The 22,330-nt window shown below is 40.8% G+C and overlaps 1 protein-coding gene across 4 annotated transcripts in view; it reads right to left on the bottom strand.

Annotated features, from left to right (window-relative positions):
• KIF16B (kinesin family member 16B) overlaps positions 1–22,330 on the bottom strand; it is a 298,817-nt gene that overhangs the window by 30,375 nt on the left and 246,112 nt on the right. For all 4 annotated transcript variants that reach the window (XM_032419796.1, XM_032419797.1, XM_032419795.1 and 1 more), the window contains one exon: positions 11,529–11,612. In XM_032419796.1, coding sequence (XP_032275687.1) covers positions 11,529–11,612 — 84 coding nt within the window. The remainder of the gene's footprint in view (positions 1–11,528; positions 11,613–22,330) is intronic.

Consider the following 22,330-nt stretch of genomic DNA (forward strand, 5'->3'; position numbering starts at 1 on the left):
TAGTAATTAATTCTCATTCATTTTGCAAAAGTACTGATAAATGATCGAGTATAAATAACTGGTTCTTTACCACTGAAGCTTGAGAAGCAGTATATTCTTGAGACGTGTTTAAGGCCTAGTGTTAATAAGTATCATACCACATTTTACTTCTTAGAACTCAATTTGATAGCCATTTGGATATACATACAATAATATGCTACATACGTTTTTTATATATAATACTTGCATATAATATTTAAAGTCACAAAAATCTCTTTAAAGATATTCTGAGTTTATAATCTTTGGTAATTCAGAAAGGAAATAAATCTGCATAGGAATAATGTGACATCAAGGCTAAAGATATGCTTTAAAAATACAGAAAGCCATAAGCAATTGAGATTCAGAACCTTTGAAGAGCCATGAAGTGAATATTTAAAAATCAACAATTAACGATAAGCATTTTTCCTTAAATGAAAAAAGACAAGGTTATAACGAAAGGTCACTCCTATCGCTGTGGCCAATTAAGAGATGAGGAAAAAAGAGATGAGGAACACTGTGCTGTTTTAGAGTTTTTTCAGTTGTAGAACACTGCCTGGCATAGAGTAGGCGCTCAGTAATTGCTGAATGAAAAAAAAATGGTATTTAAGAATAAATAATCAGGAAGTGGATCTTAGTTAACACTGTGGTATAATGCTGGAAGATATTTCTTCAAAGGAAAAGCCATTTCTTTATGGGAAGACCCAATTCCGTTCCAAACTTGGAGCGTGCTGATTCTTAAGAGAGGGGCTTGCTTTGAAGGATGCTCTAGTATGAGCTGAGGCGTTGTCAGTGACTAGGTGTCTAAGACCTTCTTCATCCTCCTCAGGACTTATTTCCTTGCCTGTACAATGGAGATAATAACAGAGCTCACCTCACAACTAACTGGGAGGAGTAGATGACATGTTATATGAGCATTTCGCTCATGCCCGCTACTCAGTAAACACCCAGGAAATGGGAGATAGCGGTAGCATTATGTGGAAGCATACAATGCTGCTAATATTGCACCATTCTGACCTACAACAATGGCAATTTCTTATGGTTCAACATAATGTTAATGGTATCTGGCTTCAAATACAGTAAAAAAGAACCTTTCTGCTCAAAGTAATTCATCAGGCAGTGATTGATGTATTCGTTGCCTGTCACCTCCACTACTGCATCTGCGAACGGATGTCTCTTGGGCTGCTGTCCAAGTTACAAGAAGGGATGTATGAGCCTGGGAGGCAAGTCACACGTGGGGGGTGTTGCTCTCAGAATCCTCCGACTGCCGGAGGGCAGGGTCTGCCCATGACATGCACACCTACACTGAACTGGTTCCTCCAGGGCCACCAGGGAAGCCAGAGGGAGATCCTCCCATCTTACAAACCTTCAAAGATTCTACGGCTCTTTGTGAGCAAAAGTGCTGGGCGGGCTTTCGAGCATGAGATGCCAACTAGAGCTGGCCCGATAACTTCGTGTGGGGGGAGCACGTATGAGGTTATCAGTGAGAGACAGCACTGGAGGTCGTATTTCTACCCCTCCCCTTACCACCATCACCTTCTCACTGGCTCCTGCCTTTTTTGGTGCCATATAAGCAATGCTACACCCCCCAGGCTCCCACATTCACTCCACCACAGCCGCATGCACAGTTAAAGAAAATCAGCCTCTAAAACGTCTCATGATAGTTAGAAATTCCTATCACTATCCGTCATTTTTAAAAATAATTATTGTAAAAGGTTGTATAACGTGGTGACAGCGTAGTGTCTTTGTCTTTAAGATGAAAATATTTTACACTTTCTGATAAATTTAAACACAAGGTCCAAATCTTGGACACATTTTAGTAGAAAGGCAGATCAAAACACAATGAATGCCTTCTTAAAACACTGTTTCATACAGCCTACTCAGGGTGAGGAGGTTTATAAAGCTGCATGTGCGGATTTAAAAAATTGCCAGACGGGGCGGAGCAAGATGGCGGAAGAGTAGGAGACCTGGATTTCGTCTGGTCTCAGGAATTCAGCTGGATAGGGATCAAACCATTCTGAACACCTACAAACTCAACAGGAGATCGAAGAAAAGAATAGCAACAACTCTCTGAACAGAAAAGTGACCACTTTCTGGAAGGTAGGACGTGCGGAGAAGTGAATCCGAGGCGATATTCGGGAGGATAGACGGCGGGGGAGGGGCCTTCGTCGGCCGCTTCTGGCAAGTGATAGAGCAGCGAAGCACAAAATCGGAACTTTTAGAAGTCTGCTCCACTGAGGGACGTCGCTCCAGTGGCTAGGCGGGGGGTGGAACCCTCGCGGGACAGTGTGGTTTCAGGACCTTCGGGGTCACAGAAAGACTGGGGGTGCCTGAGTGCAGCAGAGCTCCCAGGTATCAGAGTGGGGAAGCCGGCTGCAGAGACGGAGCAGAGGCGCGGGCTCTCAGCTCGGGGTTGCCATAAACCGTGAACCGGGGCACAGTCAGGCCACTGCTCCTCCAGCAGGGACCCAACAAGCGGCAGATCCGGAGAGACTCCCCTTCCTCCCCCGGGAGGAGCGGTACGGGAGCGCACCCCAGGGATCTGCTGGGTTTGGAGACTCCACACAAGTCGGGTGCCAGATATAGAAACGCTCGGTCACAGGCCAGGTGAGCACAGAGTGCGGCCGGAGACCGGGGAGACGGGAGTGACTAACTGCTTTTCTCTGGGGGCTCACTGAGGAGCAGGGCCCCGAGTTCTCGGCTCCTCCGGGGCAGAGATTGGGAGGCTGCCATTTTCACTCTCAGCCTCCAAAGCTGTACAGAAAGCTTGCAGGGAACAAAAGCTCCCGAGAGCAAACCCGAGCAGATTACTTAGCCCTGACCGGCAAGGGCGGGGCAATTCTGCCTCCGGCAAAGACATTTGGGAACCACGGCAACAGGCCCCTCCCCCAGAAGATCAGCGAGAACAGCCAGCCAAGACCAAGTTTACCGATCAATGAGAACGGCAGAACTCCAGTGCTAGGGGAATACTGCACATAGAATCCATGGCTTTTTTACCATGATTCTTTAGTCTTTCAAAGTTAATTTTATTTTTAACTTTTTTTTTTGAATTTTTCTTTTTCCCTTTTTCAACCAACATCTTATCAATCTCTTTTTTAAAAAACATTTTTATTTTTCATTTTTAGAGTCATAATCTATCCCTTCATAGTAGTTACCCATATTTTTGGCATATATATATAAGTTGTTCTCTCTTTAAAATTTTGAGATCGTTTCTTCTAACAGATCAAAATATATCTTAAATCTCTAGTGCATGTTTTTTTTCTACTCTCCTGCCTGATCACATTCTCTCCCTTTTTTTTTTTCTTTTTTTTTTAATCCTCTTCTTTCTTTTTTCAAACAACTTCTTATCAATTCCTTTTATAAAATTTTTTATAATTTTTATCTTTACAGTCATATTCCATCCCTTGATATCAACCCTTATTTTTGTACATATACAAGTTTTTCTTTCTTTAAAATTTTGGGAGGGGGCACCTGGGTGGCTCAGTCGTTAAGCGTCTGCCTTCAGCTCAGGTCATGATCCCAGGGTCTTGGGATCGAGCCCCGCATCGGGCTCCCTCCTCTGCGGGAAGCCTGCTTCTCCCTCTTGCTTGTGTTCCCTCTCTCACTGTCTCTCTCTCTCTGTCAAATAAAATCTTTAAAAAAAAAAAAATTGGGGAGGCACTTTCTTCTAACAGACCAAAATACACCCAAAATCTAGTGTGTGGCACTGATCTATGTACCAGCCTGATCATATTTGATCATATTATGTTTTTTTTTGTTTTGTTCTATTTTTGTTTGTTTTTATCTTTTTCTTTCTTTTTTTTTTTTTTCTTTTTCCTCTCTTTCCCTTTCTTTTCCCCCTGCTTCAGGTCTTTTCTGATTTGTTTAGAGTATATTTTCTGGGGACGTTGTTATCCTGTTAGGATTTTGTTCTCCATTAATCTATTCTCCTCTGGACAAAATGACAAGATGGAAAAAATCACCTCAACAAAAAGAACAAGAGGTAGTACCGAATGCCAGGGATCTACTCAATACGGACATTAGTACGATGTTGGATCTAGAGTTCAGAATCATCACTTTAAAGATACTAGCTGGGGTTGAAAAAAGCATGGAAGTTATTAGAGAAACCCTTTCTGGAGAAATAAAAGAACTAAAATCTAACCAAGTCGAAATCAAAAAGGCTATTAATGAGGTGCAATCAAATATGGGGGCACTAACTGCTAGGATAAATGAGGCAGAAGAGGGAATTAGTGATATAGAAGACCAAATGATGGAATATAAAGAAGCTGAGAAAAAGAGAGATAAACAACTACTGGATCACGAGGGCAGAATTCGAGAGATAGGCGATACCATAAGACAAAACAACATTAGAATAATTGGGATCCCAGAAGAAGAAGAAAGAGAGAGAGGGGCAAAAGGTATATTGGAGCAAATTATAGCAGAGAACTTCCCTAATTTAGGGAAAGAAACAGGCATCAAAATCCAGGAAGCACAGAGAACCCCTCTCAAAATCAATAAAAATAGGTCAACACCCGACATCTAATAGTAAAACTTACAAGTCTCAGAGACAAAGAGAAAATCCTGAAAGCAGCTCAGAAGAAGAGATATGTAACCTACAATGGTAGAAACATTAGATTGGCAACAGACCTATCCACAGAGACCTGGCAGGCCAGAAAGGACTGGCAGGATATATTCAGAGCACTAAATGAGAAAAATATGCAGCCAAGAATACTATATCCAGCTAGGCTGTCATTGAAAATAGAAGGAGAGATAAAAACCTTCCAGGACAAACAAAAACTAAAGGAATTTGCAAACACAAAACCAGCCCTACAAGAAATACTGAAAGGGGTCCTCCAAGCAAAGAGAGAGCCTAAAAGCAACATAGACCAGAAAGGAACACAGACAATATACAGTAACAGTCACCTTACAGGCAATACAATGGCACTAAATTCCTATCTTTCAATACTTACCTTGAATGTAAATGGGTTAAATGCCCCAATCAAAAGACACAGGCTATCAGATTGGATTAAAAAACAAGACCCATCGATATGCTGTCTGCAAGAGACTCATTTTAGACCCAAAGACACCCCCAGATTGAAAGTGAGGGGGTGGAAAACCATTTACCATGCTAATGGACACCAAAAGAAAGCTGGGGTGGCAATCCTTATTTCAGACAAATTAGATTTTAAACCAAAGACTGTAATAAGAGATGAGGAAGGACACTATATCCTACTTAAAGGGTCTATCCAACAAGAAGATCTAACAATTGTAAATATCTATGCCCCTAACATGGGAGCAGCCAATTATATAAGGCAATTAATAACAAAAGCAAAGAAACACATTGACAACAATACAATAATAGTGGGGGACTTTAACACCCCCCCACTGAAATGGACAGATCATCTAAGCAAAAGATCAACAAGGAAATAAAGACTTGAAATGACACACTGGACCAAATGGACTTCATGACATATTCAGAACATTCCATCCCAAAGCAATGGAATACACATTCTTCTCTAGTGCCCATGGAACATTCTCCAGAATAGATCACATCCTAGGTCACAAATGAGGTCTCAACCAGTACCAAAAGACTGGGATCATTCCCTGCCTATTTTCAGACCACAATGCTTTGAAACTAGAACTCAATCACAAGAGGAAAGTCAGAAAGAACTCAAATACATGGAGGCTAAAGAGCATCCTACTAAAGAATGAATGGGTCAACCAGGAAATTAAAGAAGAATTAAAAAAACTCATGGAAACCAATGAAAATGAAAACACAACTGTTCAAAATCTTTGGGATGCAGCAAAGGCAGTCCTAAGAGGAAAGTATATAGCAATACAAGCCTTTCTCAAGAAACAAGAAAGGTCTCAAATGTACAACCTAACCCTACACCTAAAGGAGCTAGAGAAAAAACAGCAAATAAAGCCTAAACCCCGCAGGAGAAGAGAAATAATAAAGATCAGAGCAGAAATCAATGAAATAGAAACCAAAAGAACAGTAGAACAGGTCAATGAAACTAGGAGCTGATTCTTTGAAAGAATTAAGAAGATTGATAAACCCCCAGCCAGACTTATCAAAAAGAAGAGAGAAATGACCCAAATCAACAAAATCATGAATGAAAGAGGAGAGATCACAACCAACACCAAAGAAATACAAACAATTATAAGAACATATTATGAGGAACTCTATGCCAGCAAATTAGATAACCTGGAAGAAATGGATGCATTCCTAGAGATGTGTCAACTACCAAAACTGAACCAGGAAGAAATAGAAAACCTGAACAGACCTACAACCACTAAGGAAATTGAAGCAGTCATCAAAAATCTCCCAACAAACAAGAGCCCAGGGCCAGATGGCTTCCCAGGGGAATTCTACCAAACATTTAAAGAAGAATTAATACCCATTCTTCTGAAACTGTTCCAAAAAATAGAAATGGAAGGAAAACTTCCAAACTCATTTTATGAGGCCACCATTACCTTGATCCCAAAACCAGACAAAGACCCCATCAAAAAGGAGAATTACAGACCAATATCCCTGATGAACATGGATGCAAAAATTCTCACCAAAATACTAGCCAATAGGATCCAACAGTACATTAAAAGGATTATTTACCACGACCAAGTGGGATTTATCCCTGGGCTGCAAGGTTGGTTCAACATCTGCAAATCAATCAATGTGATACAATACATTAACAAAAGAAAGAACAAGAATCATATGATCCTCTCAATAGATGTAGAAAAAGCATTTGACAAAGTACAGCATCCTTTCTTGATCAAAACTCTTCAGAGTATAGGGATAGAGGGTACATACCTCAATATCATAAAAGCCATCTATGAAAAACCTACAGCGAATATCATTCTCAATGGGGAAAAACTGAGAGCTTTCCCCCTAAGGTCAGGAATGAGGCAGGGATGACCACTATCACCACTGCTATTCAACATAGTATTACAAGTCCTAGCCACAGCAATCAGACAACAAAAAGAAATAAAAGGCATCCAAATCGGCAAAGAAGTCAAACTCTCACTCTTTGCAGATGATATGATACTTTATGTGGAAAACCCAAAAGACTCCACCCCAAAACTGCTAGAACTCATACAGGAATTCAGTAAAGTGGTAGGATATAAAATCAATGCACAGAAGTCAGTGGCATTCCTATACACCAAGACAGAAGAAAGAGAAATTAAGGAGTCGATCCCATTTACAATTGCACCCAAAACCATAAGATACCTAGGAATAGATCTAACCAAAGAGGCAAAGGATCTGTACTCAGAAAACTATACAATACTTATGAAAGAAATTGAGGAAGACACAAAGAAATGGAAAAACGTTCCATGCTCATGGATTGGAAGAACAAATATTGTGAAGATGTCAATGCTACCTAGAGCAATCTACACATTCAATGCAATCCCCATCAAAATACCATCCACTTTTTTCAAAGAAATGGAACAAATGATCCTAAAATTCGTATGGAACCAGAAAAGACCCCGAATAGCCAGAGGAATGTTGAAAAAGAAAAGCAAAGCTGGCAGCATCACAATTCCGGACTTCCAGCTCTATTACAAAGCTGTCATCATCAAGACAGTATCGTACTGGCACAAAAACAGACTCATAGATCAGTGGAACAGAACAGAGAGCCCAGAAATGGACCCTCAACTCTATGGTCAACTCATCTTTGACAAAGCAGGAAAGAATGTCCAATGGAAAAAAGAAAGTCTCTTCAACAAATGGTGTTGGGAAAATTGGACAGCCACATGCAGAAGACTGAAACTGGACCATTTCCTTACACCATACACAAAAATAGACTCCAAATGGTTGAAAGACCTCAATGTGAGACAGGAGTCCATCAAAATCCTAAAGGAGAACACAGGCAGCAACCTCTTCGACCTCAGCCACAGCAACTTCTTTCTAGAAACATCGCCAAAGGCAAAGGAAGCAAGGGCAAAAATGAACTATTGGGACTTCATCAAGATAAAAAGCTTTTGCACAGCAAAAGAACAGTCAACAAAACCAAAAGAGAACCGACAGAATGGGAGAAGATATTTGCAAATGACATATCAGATAAAGGGCTAGTATCCAAAATCTATAAAGAACTTATCAAACTCAACACCCAAAGAACAAAGAATCTAATCAAGAAATGGGCAGAAGACATGAACAGACATTTTTCCAAAGAAGACATCCAAATGGCCAACAGACACATGAAAAAGTGCTCAACATCGCTCGGCATCAGGGAAATCCAAATCAAAACCTCAATGAGATACCACCTCACACCAGTCAGAATGGCTAAAATTAACAAGTCAGGAAATGACAGATGTTGGCGGGGATGCGGAGAAAGGGGAACCCTCCTACACTGTTGGTGGGAATGCAAGCTGGTGCAGCCATTCTGGAAAACAGTATGGAGGTTCCTCAAAAAGTTGAAAATAGAGCTACCATACGATCCAGCAACTGCACTACTGGGTATTTACCCCAAAGATACAAATGTAGGGATTCGAAGGGGTACATGCACCCCGATGTTTATAGCAGCAATGTCCACAATAGCCAAACTGTGGAAAGAGCCAAGATGTCCATCGACAGATGAATGGATAAAGAAGATGTGGTATATATATATACAATGGAATATTATGCAGTCATCAAAAGGAATGAGATCTTGCCATTTGCAACGACGTGGATGGAACTGGAGGGTATTATGTTGAGCGAAGTAAGTCAAACAGAGAAAGACAAGTATCATATGGTCTCACTGATATGAGGAATTCTTAATCTCAGGAAACAAACTGAAGGTTGCTGGAGTGGTGGGGGGTGGGAGGGATGGGGTGGCTGGGTGACAGACATTGGGGAAGGTATGTGCTATGGTGAGGGGTGTGAATTGTGCAAGACTGTTGAATCTCAGATCTGTACCTCTGAAACAAATAATGCAATATATGTTAAGAAAAAAAAAAAGAAGATAGCAGGAGGGAAAGAATGAAGGGGGGAAATCGGAGGGGGAGACGAACTATGAGAGACGATGGACTCTGAGAAACAAACTGGGGGTTCTAGAGGGGAAGGGGGTGGGAGGATGGGTTAGGCTGGTGATGGGTATTAAAGAGGGCATGTTCTGCATGGAGCACTGGGTGTTATGCATGAACAATGAATCATGGAACACTACATCTAAAACTAATGATGTAATGTATGGTGATTAACATAACAATAAAAAATAAAAAAAAAGAATATTGATAAAATTCCCACCAAAAAAAAAAAATTGTCAGACAATTCCCTTTGAGCAAACACAATGTATACTAGTGTGTACTAGCTTAAATGTGGTCTACTGAAAGCCATTTTTTCTGGATATGTTTATGTATTTAGTTTTATCTCTAGGTAAAGTTTCATATAGGAAATTTAAGTATATGCTCTTAGAGGGAAAGAAATGTCTCATTTCTCTTTATATTCTGTATAATACCTAGTACTGTCTCCAGCATGTATTATGAATTACATAAATGTATATTGAATTAAATCGAACAGGAAACTCAGGGAAAGTAATTATGTTAATTTTCCCATGAAAATACACTAAATCAAATGGTGACTTCTGATGTTAGATTAAAAAAATAAAGTCACAATAGTCGTGGGAAATTAACTCAAGAATCTCAGATTAATTTTCCATTAAAGTAAAATTAAATTACACTCGCTCTTGAAAAGGACATGATATTCTAAGATTCAACATTAGGAGAAATACATTTAATTTAAAACGTCAGTGTCTGTTTCCACGAGGTGTGGGATCCATTCTTTAAAGGCTAACGCCACAGGTAAATAACAGTCACGGCGATGGAAGGGGTCCTTGTATAGGCAGAGACGTTAACACAGAACTCTCTTCATCAACTCTGTTGATGGCTTTAGTAGGGCTAAGTGATTAGGGAGGAGAGACTGAAAGAACAAACATGGGCCCATCTAAATACGGGAACGAAAGAGGACCCTGAGCTGGGCTCTGACCCTGGAAGCTTGAATGGAAAGAGAAGAGTCACCAAGGGCGGAGCTACAAATGCACAGCACACAGGACGCCAATCTGCTGTGGCCCAGCCGGGCGCCATGTGACTTTAACTGGAGCCCCGAGAAGCTAGGGATGACAACAGTCTATTTCCTGTTGGTTTATACACTTGTTTTTATAGCCTATCATCTTCCACGTTCCCATTAAAGACAAGTCTACATGACTGAGGCAGGTAAAGGTTAGGTAAAAAAACCATCCCCAGTTCTATCATTATTTTTACAGTTTTTGTATGATACGATCAGACTTTTAAGAGAACTTAATCGAGCAGGCTCACCATGCTAATCTCTCCCATGAAGGCAAGTTCTTCAGTTGGGTCTCAGGGTCATGGCAACTCATAGAATGCTTTTCAGAAACCTGCCATGACTCATCCAGGGCTCAGGCTTCATAGATCCAGGACCTCTTCAAACACGTCACTCTCACATTTGAACTCAAGGCCAGGAAGCATGGCTACCCCTGAAACTCTTCTTTCTTCACAGCAGTTCTAGATGAGGATCTCAAAACTCTCAACTGCCCCTCGTGGACCACAATCTTTCTCTCTTTTCCACTTCTCCCCCTCTTTTGCTCTCACTGGACCCCCCAGCCTCTGGATGTCTCCCTAATCCTTGGTTCCCTGGCACTAAGTCACACTGGCTGTCAGGAGGAACGAGAATAATACCGAATTTTTATGTAGCACTTTACCATTCAGAAGGGGCTCTCTTGGGCCTTCTCTTACTTGATTTCACTTGCAATAGGTCTTATTCTTCTTCTTAAAGAAGTAGCAAAGCGGACTTTAAGAGGCCCCATGCAAGCTTGCTGACAGGAGACTGCAGTCAGCTATTTGTAATTTTATCCTGCCTACTTTGGTAGCAAGAGATACTACCCAGGACACGGGTGATTGTGCCTTAGCACAAAGACTCAGCCTCATTAGCATCAGATTCCAACCAAACAAGCAACTCTACCTTGAAAAGAAATACAAACCATATAAAGCAGTCAACAATGCCCACTGGCAGTGAGACCCTCGGAAAAACAACAGTTGTGTTGAACCAAAGTTCTATATGTAGCCGGCTCAGAAGATGAAATTAAAATAAGCCAAATAAAACCTAACTGTGACTAAAATAGGTATGTGTCTTTTTGCTTCCAGCCCTCTCAAAAAAGTAACAATGGTGCAATACTCTGTATCTTCAGTTAATTAATGCAAGTTTTTTTGCAGCAAGCTTTCGTACCTCATTCTGTATTACAGACCATCTGTCTCTGTGAATAGTTAGTTCTCACCCACAGCCTGCTTCCTAACCCTTAGGATAAATGTTATCTCCTTCCAAGCCAGAAAAACATTCTATTAGACCAGAGGGGGATAAGGGCTTACATTTCAAGTAGACTGATACCGTCACTTTCTCATCTACACCGCCACCACCTTCGGTGTTAATGAAGCAGCACCTTCACACCCATGAACAAGAGCCGTGGTGTTTCTAACAGGAACAATTCTCACTGGTCAATCAGATGGCACAATTTCTGTCCGGAGAAAGAAAAGCTTAAATCCGTTACCTCTAAGTGACTCCGCCTCTCAGCAATCACACGTTCATCCTTGTTTCCAAATAGTTTCTTTGGAGGGAACTCAAGGGGAGCAAGCTGAAATAGATATTTTATAAGAGATGTATTAATATCACACCGATGATCCTTAGGCGTTTATTAATCTATTATCTGGAGTCGCTATCATGGGGTGAAAAGAGGAAGAGGCTGGGAGTTTAAAGATGGCAGGTCCTCCCTTGCTTTGTCACCAACCGACTGCGTGACCTTGAACAAGGGCAAGATTCCACAATGGTCAAATGAGCAGGCGGCACGGGAACGCAAAGGAAAAACAGCTTTGAGTCTCAGTATTTTGTCTCAGGCAACATATTAGACTCTGCCAGATGGTGTTTCAGAAGTTTTCTTTGTTAAAACACAAGTTTGTTCTTCTTTTAGTCCCCTCCTTACACTAGAATTCAATTAATTTTTGTGCTGAGGTAAGAATTCGAAAACTTGCACACTATCTGAACATTTTGTAAAATAGTTCTGAGGCCATTGTTCAGGTTCTTTAAACATTCCATATTGCCTTTTTATAGCTACTGTTACAAATGAAGAATTCCTGTGTGAAAAGAAGACCTCTCTTTGAATCTTTTCACCTCGTTCCTTAGAGAATAAAGGTTCAGAATTTGTTTTTAGTCAGGTCTTGGGATTTCAGTTATTTTCTTTGTGTTTCTCTTCTTGGAGGTATTAAAATCGTAATAAAAAGATAAGTTTTATTATAGACTGGGAGGTCAGAAAGAACTCTATAATCTGGTGAGAACCTGACCAGCCAGTGCTGCCCTGGTTGAATGAATGCTAAGCAGCAATAATTGCTGGTGTTGATGAAATTCACTACTTCCTGCCTTCCTCACCTTGTCGGGTTCAGACAAATCGAGAAGCCAATGAAGAATTATCAAGAAAAAATTAACAACATTTCTTCCACAATATAGGTCACAATATGCCACAAAATCCCTATTTTATACATATGCAAATCTCTTGATTTAAATTTTTATAACCACAGTGGGAATCAAAAATTAAAAACTAGCATCGATATACATAATGCTTTCAAAACTTAGTGTTAAAGTATAAGAATATACATGAGGTGCACATACCATAAGTGAACAACTTGATGAATTTTCAACATCTCAACACACTGTAACCACCACTGAGAGGACATGTCCAGCACCTAGGAAGCCCCCCAAGCACTCCCAGTCATGCCCTCCCGCCTTCTATAAAGATTGACGCTAGCCTGACTTCCAAGTGTAGCTCACCATTGCCTATTTTTGAACTTTATGTAAATGGTATCATGCAGCACGAACTCCTTTGTGCCTGCCTTCACCACACTGCCTCATGTTTGTGAGATCCATTCACGTTGCTGTTGGGTAGCAATAGTTTGCTCATTCCTGTGGCAGAATACTACTCCATTATGTGAACATTCCACCATTTATTTGTTCAACAGCCTCTTGTTACTGGGCTTTTGGTTAGTTTCTAGTTTTTGGCCATTAGGCATTGTGCTGCTATGAACGTTTCCCCAAAGGCATTCTGATGAACGTATGCAGGGATTTCTGCTGGTCAGAGTGTCAGGAGTAAAAATGCTGCGTCTTGGGGTATGAAAGTGTTCAGCTGTATTTGAAATTATCAAATGGTTTTCCAAAGTGGTTTAACTACCTGACACTCCCACCAGCAGTGACTGAGAGATCCAATTGCTTCCAATCCTCACCAACACCTGGTGCTGTGGTTGCTCGTCTTAGCAATTCTGGTCGGTATGCGGTAATTTCTACTGTGGTTCAAGTTTGCATTTTTCTAATGACTAATGATGTTGAGCATCTTTTCACATGCACATTGGCCACCTGGTTAGTCATTTTTGGTAAGTGTTCAACTGTTTTGGTCATTTTTTATTAGGTATCTTCTTTTTCTTGTAAGAGTAATTATCCCTTTTTACTCTCTTCAAGGTATCTCTGATGACTTTATGGCCCTTTTTTAGTTAGCTGCAGTTGGGCAGACGTTCACTCCCTTCATGCTCCAGTGTTCTCTCTACCAAAGCAGAGAAAACTTGGGATGGATGGGGTGCAGCACCCCTTCTCCTCCTTCTCTCACAGGGTTCCAATTCTGTTGCTGACTCTGAGCTTTAAGGTCAGTTCAAGGTTAAGTGAAAGACCACAGGCACTGAAATTAACACAGACCCAGTCTGAATCTTGGCTTGACCACTATCTAGCTGACTAGTCGTGTTTCTCTGCCTAAATATTCTCTGCTGAAAAAGAAGAAAATGGTACTAAACTTCACCAGTTTCTGTGAAGATTCCGTGAAGTAACAACACACAGACCTTAGTGACTGTTCTTATTTGCTAGGGATATGCTCATTACGAAGAAAGCATTGTGCCATTTCCTCTTGGCCCCTCTCTTCCATCCCTGGATTGGTGATGTGGCTCCGAGAAGCAAAGGCTTTTCTGGAGCCCTGGCCTTACTAGCACACACACTTCCCATACGTTGAAGCTTAGAGAAGACAGGTATACCGGGGCTCGTGTTGGGGGCTTCATCCAGCCCCGATTTTATCTCGTACAAGTGTGTTTCCCCCCACTGCGGTGATGCTGGAACCTTGGAAGGCATGCTTTCACAGTTGGCTATTTTGTCATTTTCTTATATGGCTGACAAGGTGATGTGGTTTCTGTCAGGGGAAATTTACAGTCACATTGCACGCTCAATCGGAAATGGTGCACTAAAAGGACTTCAGGCAGCTGACCCAGGTGGGGAGCAAGCATTTAAATGTCCTTGTTATCAACAGCAAATACTCTATTTGGAGGTGGAGGATAAAATTTGGGGCCGTTAATATCCACCCTGTGAAATAAACATGTATAAATTATGTGTAATACTGTTGTTCGGATTTTAGGAAGAAAAGGGCACCTGTTAACAACTTTCAGGCATATAATCAGAGGACTATAATATTCACCCATTTAACTTTAGAGACAAGGAAACACAGTTCCAGAGTTAAGTGACTCAGAAAGGTTCGTAGTCACGGGGTGGCCGGGTCGAGACAAGGAATTGGCGCTGACTCTCAGTGTTTCACCACCATGCTGTGGCGGGGGGTCCCCAATGTATGGAAAAATCCCTTTGAAGTCCTCGTGGATCCAGGATTCAGATGAAAGAAAGTAATCCCTCCTTTAAGTATATTAAACCAGAAGAATGATGTAGAGCTGCTAGACAGTGGCCAATGGTTCCAAGAGCTGCTAACGGCACCTAACTGAGGACGGGTACCCACTAAGGGAACAGGAACGTGACAGGGGAGAGCAACAGCAGTGGGAGTAACAGGTAAGGGGCTGGGTTGGGAGACAGGCTCCCGGCAGTCCATCCTGGGACATATAAGATTAGTGGGACCCTATCAGCTTACTCCTCTCAATAAAAAGCAGGAATAATGGTGGCTATCCTTATACGTAGTTGAAGTGATGAAGAGAGGAAGCAAATGAACAGAAGCAGAAGTTCCAGTGTCATTCTTGATAGGAAGGCACAGTCCTGGGCCCAAGTGCTATTGGTGGGGCCGGGACACAAGCAAACTAAAGTAGAAAGGCAAGGCTGTGAGACAAAATATTGAAAAAAATACCTCCCTCATTAAAGTAATTATATTTACATCAGAAACAGCTCTCCAACTCTCTTCCTCCTGATAGAATGAAAACGACCTCCATTTCTCCTTTTTAGAGAAATCTTAACAGTGCTTTTTAGCCCTTGCTATCTATAAGCTCTTGAGCTAAATGAGACGAAATTGCCAATTTTGTAAGTTAAAAATGGGTGAATATCAGCAATTTCATCTGGTTAAACCCTGCATAAAACTTTGACATTTTTAAGCGACCTCTAGGGCAAAGATACATTTCCATCTACTTTACCTGCCAAGCATAGGTATTCTCATTTGATGGACTGTCAGTTGGCTATATCAAACCAATATTCCTTCAAAAGAATATTTCTCTTAAAGTACCCCAAAATAATACTAAACTAGAAATATCTTATTTAAAATATATATGACAATGAAATGGCCAAGGAGTTGGGAACACATGGTAGATGGTGCAGGAGGCCATTTGGGGACCAACAGCTGTTGTTGACACAGAACATATAGTCATGGCCATCTGAGTCAGCCCATCCTCCAGAAGGGAAAAAGACTACCATTGTCTTTACTTGGACTAGGGAAAGAGGACAGCAATTACTACTTTGTTCTCAAAACAGTAATATTACAAAAATCCTTAGAAGAGTTTAGAAACCTAAAATAGAGAAGAGGCCTAAACTTCTCTCTACAAGTACAAAGTCACTGCCTCATTTATTTTAAAACAGACAGCAAAAGCAATCCTCTGTAGGTTTCATTTCTGGATTGTGAATTAATTAAATGGTCCAGATAATTTTTAAAAAGGATAATTTACCAAGATCAACAGAGCCATTGATCAGGATAAAGTACCTGGAGAGCCAAAATAAGCAAACAAAGAAATGGACAAAAAGAAACAAACAAAAAAGAGAAACTCTTCCATTGTGCTGAAAGTGTTGTTGTCTGAAAAGTAGTATTTCCAACAAATTAAGAATACAGGAAAGGGCTAAGGGGGAGATTCCAAACTGTCCCTGACTTTCCCACTCATGTCCAACATATATCAACATCTTTTGTTTGCTTGCTTGGTTTCTCATGTTAAACAGAAATTTTTAAATAAGATATATTATCTGAACATTTTCATTTCTTCTCAAGTTCTTTATATTCATAAATTTTCATTTTTATTGCCTCATTTTTTAATCTAGCAGATGGTCTAGATTTGATTTCCATGAGAAATGTTGTCAGGAACAGTGAATGGCAATCTGTAGGTAGAGGAGAGACTCCTCTGATTTCCTTTGTAACCTGTGACAAAGGAAATACAGTGGCCTACATTTCTAAAAATCACAGTTCCTTAAGTCCTATATTCCTTACAATAACTAAATTCTAGAGGGACTCAGATAAACAGTTCTGACTCATATACAAATTATCAATATACTGGGATTCGGTAACAAGGGAAAAATAATTTTCTTTCTATAAGATTTCATTTTCCTCTTATAACTTTCACAGAGTGTCTCATGTTGAAAATATGATTCAAACAAAAATAATCTTTCTACAAACAGTAAAATGTAAGGAAACAGTTCTGGTTAAAGATGGTGGAGTTCATCTCCTTCAAAAGCACCACCAGAAACAGAACAGATGAAAAGGAAACACTCTCTCCAAACTAGGAAACTGCCACAGCCCCGCACCGCAGGCCAGGCGGCACCCAGGGAAAGCACTGTGGGGCTGCCGAGGGCCTTCCTTACCTCATCTCCAGACCGCGGGCACCATGAGTGATCTACCAGAGCAAACATCCAAACTCTCAGGCATTCCACTACACTGGGATTAGAGGCTAAATCTAGGGACAAGGAAAAGGCGGGGGAGACCTGCAGCAAGGAGGAAGGTGAGCAGGGGCTGTGGGGGAAGAACCTGGAGAAGCTCATAGTGTTGGAGGGAAAAAAGGTCTGAGGGCAAGCATTTGACCCTCCAGTGACCCCACAGCCCTCGTGAACACCAGAAAATAAGAGAACAAGTGTCTCAAAGCAAAGGAAAAAACTGGTGGAAAGAAATTCAGAAAAATTTCAGGCAGTTTCGGTAAGTAGTAGGTTGCTGTCTTCATCATCCCCAATATTTGTCCCCTCTTTGCCCTCGTGATACACCAGTGTTTCCCTTAATAATTAGTCCACTTCACTTAAAGATGAGAAATAAGGGGCGCTTGGGTGGCTCAGTCAGTTAAGGGTCTGCCTTTGGCTCAGGTCATGATCCCAGGGTCCCGGGATCAAGCCCCGCATCAGGCTCCCTGCTCAGTGGAAAGTCTGCTTCTCCCTCTGCCCCGCACCACCCTCCCCCACCACTTGTGCTCTCTCTCTCTCTCTCTCAAATAAATAAATAAAATCTTTTTTTTTTTTTTAAAGGAGAAATAATTAGGGGCATCTGGGTGGCTCAGTCTGTTGAGCACCCAACTTTTAATTTCGGCTCAGGTCATGATCTCGGGGTTGTGAGACTGAGCCCCATGTCAGGCTCTGTGCTCAGCACAGAGTCTGCTTGAGATTCTCTCTCTCCCTCTGCCCCTCCCCCAGCTCTCCCAAATAAATAAATAAATAAATAAATAAATAAATAAATAAATCAAATTTAAAAGGGGATGAGAAATAATCAGAAGGAACTCAAACTAGAACTATGACTGGGGTGAGAAGAGGATGAGTAAAACATAAGCAAAGGCAGATAAAGAACACACACCACACGAAAAACTGGCCCCAGACAGCCAGGAAGAACTCAGACAAGAAGTTACCGACGGTCTTACAGGACCACAAAAATCATCTCAAAATAAAAGTCCAAAGAAGTAGGTACCCAGACTGAAAAAAAAAAAGGACTACAAAGGGAAAAAGGTGGAAAGGTGAGCCAGCTCTTGGAGAAATGGCTAATTCTAGGATTGGGACAGGGAATACGTAAGCTGAGCCTGAAGCATCTTGTAGTGCCTGAAAGGAAGTACCCAAAACAAGAGCACCATGATGGGGTGTTACGAAGGAATGCAAGCATCCCCTGAAAGAGCTCCCAAAGGCCAAAGATGGAATAATCTGAGAAACAAAACAAGGTTAGTATACAAAACTGTCACAGCCAAGAGGAGCCTAAGGAGACATAATAACTAAATGCAATTGTGGTATCCTGGATGGGATTCTGGAACAAAAAAGGGACATTAGGTAAAAACTAAAGAAATCTCAAAAATATAGATGTTAGTTAATAATGATGTATCAATATTAGTATTAGTTCACTCGTTGTGACACATGTACTATACTCATGTAAGTTGTTAATAATAGGGGAAGCCGTGGGTGAGAACTAAAAGAACTATTGGAACAGAACTTCTGGTTTCTGATGTGGTATGTTAGAAGCCTGGAAGCCATCATCCTTGCCCTCACAACAAGAAAAAGGCTGAACAGACTAGTTGTTGAAAGCCTCAACAACTCTTCTTAGATCCATCCGAGAATTGGGGTTACGGGCAAACTGATGTCCCCAAACTGGGGAGACAAGTGGGCGGAGACAGAATCACAGCCTAGTGACACAGAAGCCTACATTGGAGCCAGGAGAGTCAGGAACACTTTCAACTGTAATCGGTGAGTTACTGGAGGCTCAGTGCAGAGTGGTGTTGGTGTTACAAGCTCCGTGTATGTGTAGGGTCTGCATACTTCTGTTAGTTTTACCTCCACACCCATGTTCTCATTGTGAGATGGGAGAAAAGTCTGCTACTTTCTGGCAGGAGAGAAAAAGTAACCATTTTGAAATACACCCAAAGCTCTCTGTTCTCCATAACCAGGCCTGCTCTCAAGGGAAACTCTTTTGCTGGAATCTAACCATACCTTGGGTAACAAAAGTCTGTCTAACCTAGAGAAAGTGGAATGCCCAACAGCAGGCTCACTGGAAGAGGAAACCTGATCAAAGGCCTACAGGGCCTTCCACTCCTGCCACACCTCACCACATCAGGAGGGCTCCTGCACAACAACGGATTACAGATGAAGAACGGCAAGCCTCAGGCTCTACTGAAGAAGTCTCTAGGAAAACCCAAAGGGTTTCCTCTCTAGGGGAGACCCAACCAAGGACACTGGGGGGAAGGCTGGCCTCTGACACCGCAGCTACAGCAAACTGCAAACACCACCTGCATCCTAGCCCATGAACCTAGAGCCTCACTAAAGGCCCATCTACCTCAATCCCTTTTACCCAATACACCATGTCTGGCTTTCAGCAAAAACTTAACAAGACATGCTGAAAGGCAAAAAACAGCATCTAAACTATTCTAAAATAAAGAAAGTTGACTGAACAATCAGTACAACCACATCTCCCATCCCCACTCCTCCCTTACCCTCCCTACCCCCAATGTGCTAAAACTAAAAAAAAAAAAAAATTAATTGGAATGAAAGCCCCAGTAGAAGAAACAGAAGTAGAATAAATATAATGAAAACACAGGGACGCCTGGGTGGCTCAGTCGGTTAAGCGTCTGCCTTCGGCTCAGGTCATGATCCCAGTGTCCTGGGATCAAGTCCCACACTGGGCTCCCTGCTCATCGGGGAGCCTGCTTCTCCCTCTGCCTGCTGCTTCCCCAGCTTGTGCTCTCTCTCTGACAAATAAATAAATAAAATCTTAAAAAAAAAAAACAAAACAGATGAGCACAAAGTATATAAAGAAAATGACACAAAATGAAATGTGCTAAGGGAAAGGGAACGTGACCCACAAGTTTAGACCTAACTAAGGTGACTTTCAAGTGTGCAGGCCACAGAGAGACATTCTCAAGCACATAAGAATGCAAGTAAAACATATCAAAGGGCATCTTTTCCAAAACGTACTGGATGATCAAAAATAACCAACCAAGACACAGCACAATATAAAGATCTCAGGAATGAGGAAATGATGGTAAAGTAAATATTGTCTCTATTTAAAATCACAACCAACAGGGAAATATATTTGGCTAAGGTGTAAAAGAATGTGAACGCTATATATCTTGACAATGTAAAAAAGATAATATAAAATGACTTTTAAAATTTGGGAGACGGGAGTTAAAGTGTGCTAATTTGTCTTTGTAACAACAGTCAACTGATGGATGTGAGAGTGATCTGGCTGGGACATCTGTCACCCCACTGATCACCAGGGTTGATTCAGCTGACCTGGCTGGCTAGGCAGGTGTCCCCTTCCTCCCTCACCACTCCACGTGCATCCCTCCCCCTGGAAGCTGCCCGCTTGGTCACTCAGTCATAGAGGATGACATTCCCCAACAGAGGAAGACTGTTCTTTGGTCAAGGGTACATGAGTAGCTGCGCTCCCCTGCTAGAACCTCCAAACAGGTGCTCAAGTCAATCGATTGTTCATAAAACGGAAACACAACTGATAATTTGTAAAATGGAAACACATTTGAAAACTAGCAGCTCACATTCTTATGTTTGTTTATAATCCTTTTGCTTAAAGTCATATATATTTTAGAGAACTTATAACTTCTGGTAGAGCAACATTTAATTTGAAGTTCAGCAATTTCTTCAGTTTTATTTCATTTTCTTTCACTTCTGACACCTTCAAGTAAAATTAAACTTAATGTTAGCAATTAAAGATAGGATATCTAGAATGAACCTAATGTTCTAAAAGTATTTCATTCTTTCTTCTTTTTCTTATTTTAATTTCTTTTTCTCAACTTACATATCCATCCTTTTATCCATGCCTATTCATTTAAGTACTTAAGATAATGTTCATTAAATAGTAACATTAATTATATTTAGAGAATGATTTGGGGTGATCTGTTGCTTTCTCGCTGTATTATGTGAAATTTTTATAAATGAGCATACATCATCTTTATAGAAACAATAAAAAGTGATTATTCTCTTTACAGATTTAATGGAACAGTTAAATTAACACCATATGTCTTTTTCTTTTAATAACCTGGGATTTGGGGCAGATTTCGTCTCAGTTCAGCATGGAGCTGCTGGTATATTCTTGAGCAATGTATAAAAACTAGTTTCTAGTTTTATCACCTGTGAAACCTGAAGGAGTTGAACGAAGACATTCAAGTTCCCTTTCAGCTCTGAAATTCTAGAACTCAAGTACCAATGATTAAAATCTCTGTATGTGGGACTTGGAAGTAGCATTTCAGGTACCATGGAGATGTTTTACCTATTCTCTTGGCTATATTGCCTTTGAGGAGTGTACTGACTTCCTGTAAAATCTTCGCAGCATTCTTATTTGAAGAAAGGCCAAGGTATGTAGAAGGAAAATAGGGCCCAATATAATAATGAAGAATGTTACTTTTAAAGAGGTTGTAGAACAGAAAAAGGACAGACACAAATGGGGACAGTATTCATGAGCAATCCCTTAAAATGGTATCTCTTCCTGCTACAGCCATTATCCCTGCAGCAGGAGTGGGAAATGATGCAAAGACATTTGAGACCTTATGGGAAAATTGTACGTTAAAGTTAAAAATGATGACTAAGATCAAATAAATTGGATATTTGTGGAAGACATGGTAGGCCTGGAGAACACTGGAAGAAAACTTAACAGCCCTGTGGCCTACTTTGTATAATTACAAAATGTGATTATGCAGACTAAAACACAGGAAACAAATGAGGATAAAACAGCACATTTCTTTGACCTAAGAGAAACATTATGACAAGCTTGTTCTGTGATTCAGTAAATAAAACATATTCTAAAGACAAAAAGATTGAAATAAAAGCCATTAGAAAAATGAAATCAGTAATTTTGAGGCCTACTCATTTCCAGTGAAATTTGTCTTTCCCTTCTTCAGTGACTGTGGAGCCTAAAAACCCAAGTTATTAACTTTATTCTGAACGACAAGCCTCTAATTTGTAGGCTGAACAACAGATCTACATGAAGAATTATCAACAGAGTCAGATAAGACAATTAGTAGTTGCTTATAACTAATAGCCATTTTACGGAATTATCTGTGAATCTCAGTTTTAGGAAAATGAAAGCATTGAAATCCATTCATCCATCACGCTAGCTAGCCATGTATCTATATGCATGTGTATCAGCAACATAGCATTCTCTGTTGCTTTGTAATATTTCTTAATGATCTTAATGATCTCAGAGTGAAATTTTCATCTCCAAGTTGATTTTTCCCTTTCTGATTCCTGGTGAACTGACACAGCCCAATTATCTTCAAAGACCCATCATGCTCAAATCCTGACTTCAATGTTTATTAGATTATAATAAGATATGTTGGCCAGTCTGCTGCCATCAAGAAGACAAATGATAAGTAATGGAAAAGCTTGCTTTTATTA

The sequence above is a fragment of the Phoca vitulina genome, unplaced genomic scaffold, assembly GCF_004348235.1.
Source record: "Phoca vitulina isolate PV1807 unplaced genomic scaffold, GSC_HSeal_1.0 scaffold22, whole genome shotgun sequence".
Classification (NCBI taxonomy): Eukaryota; Metazoa; Chordata; class Mammalia; order Carnivora; family Phocidae; genus Phoca; species Phoca vitulina.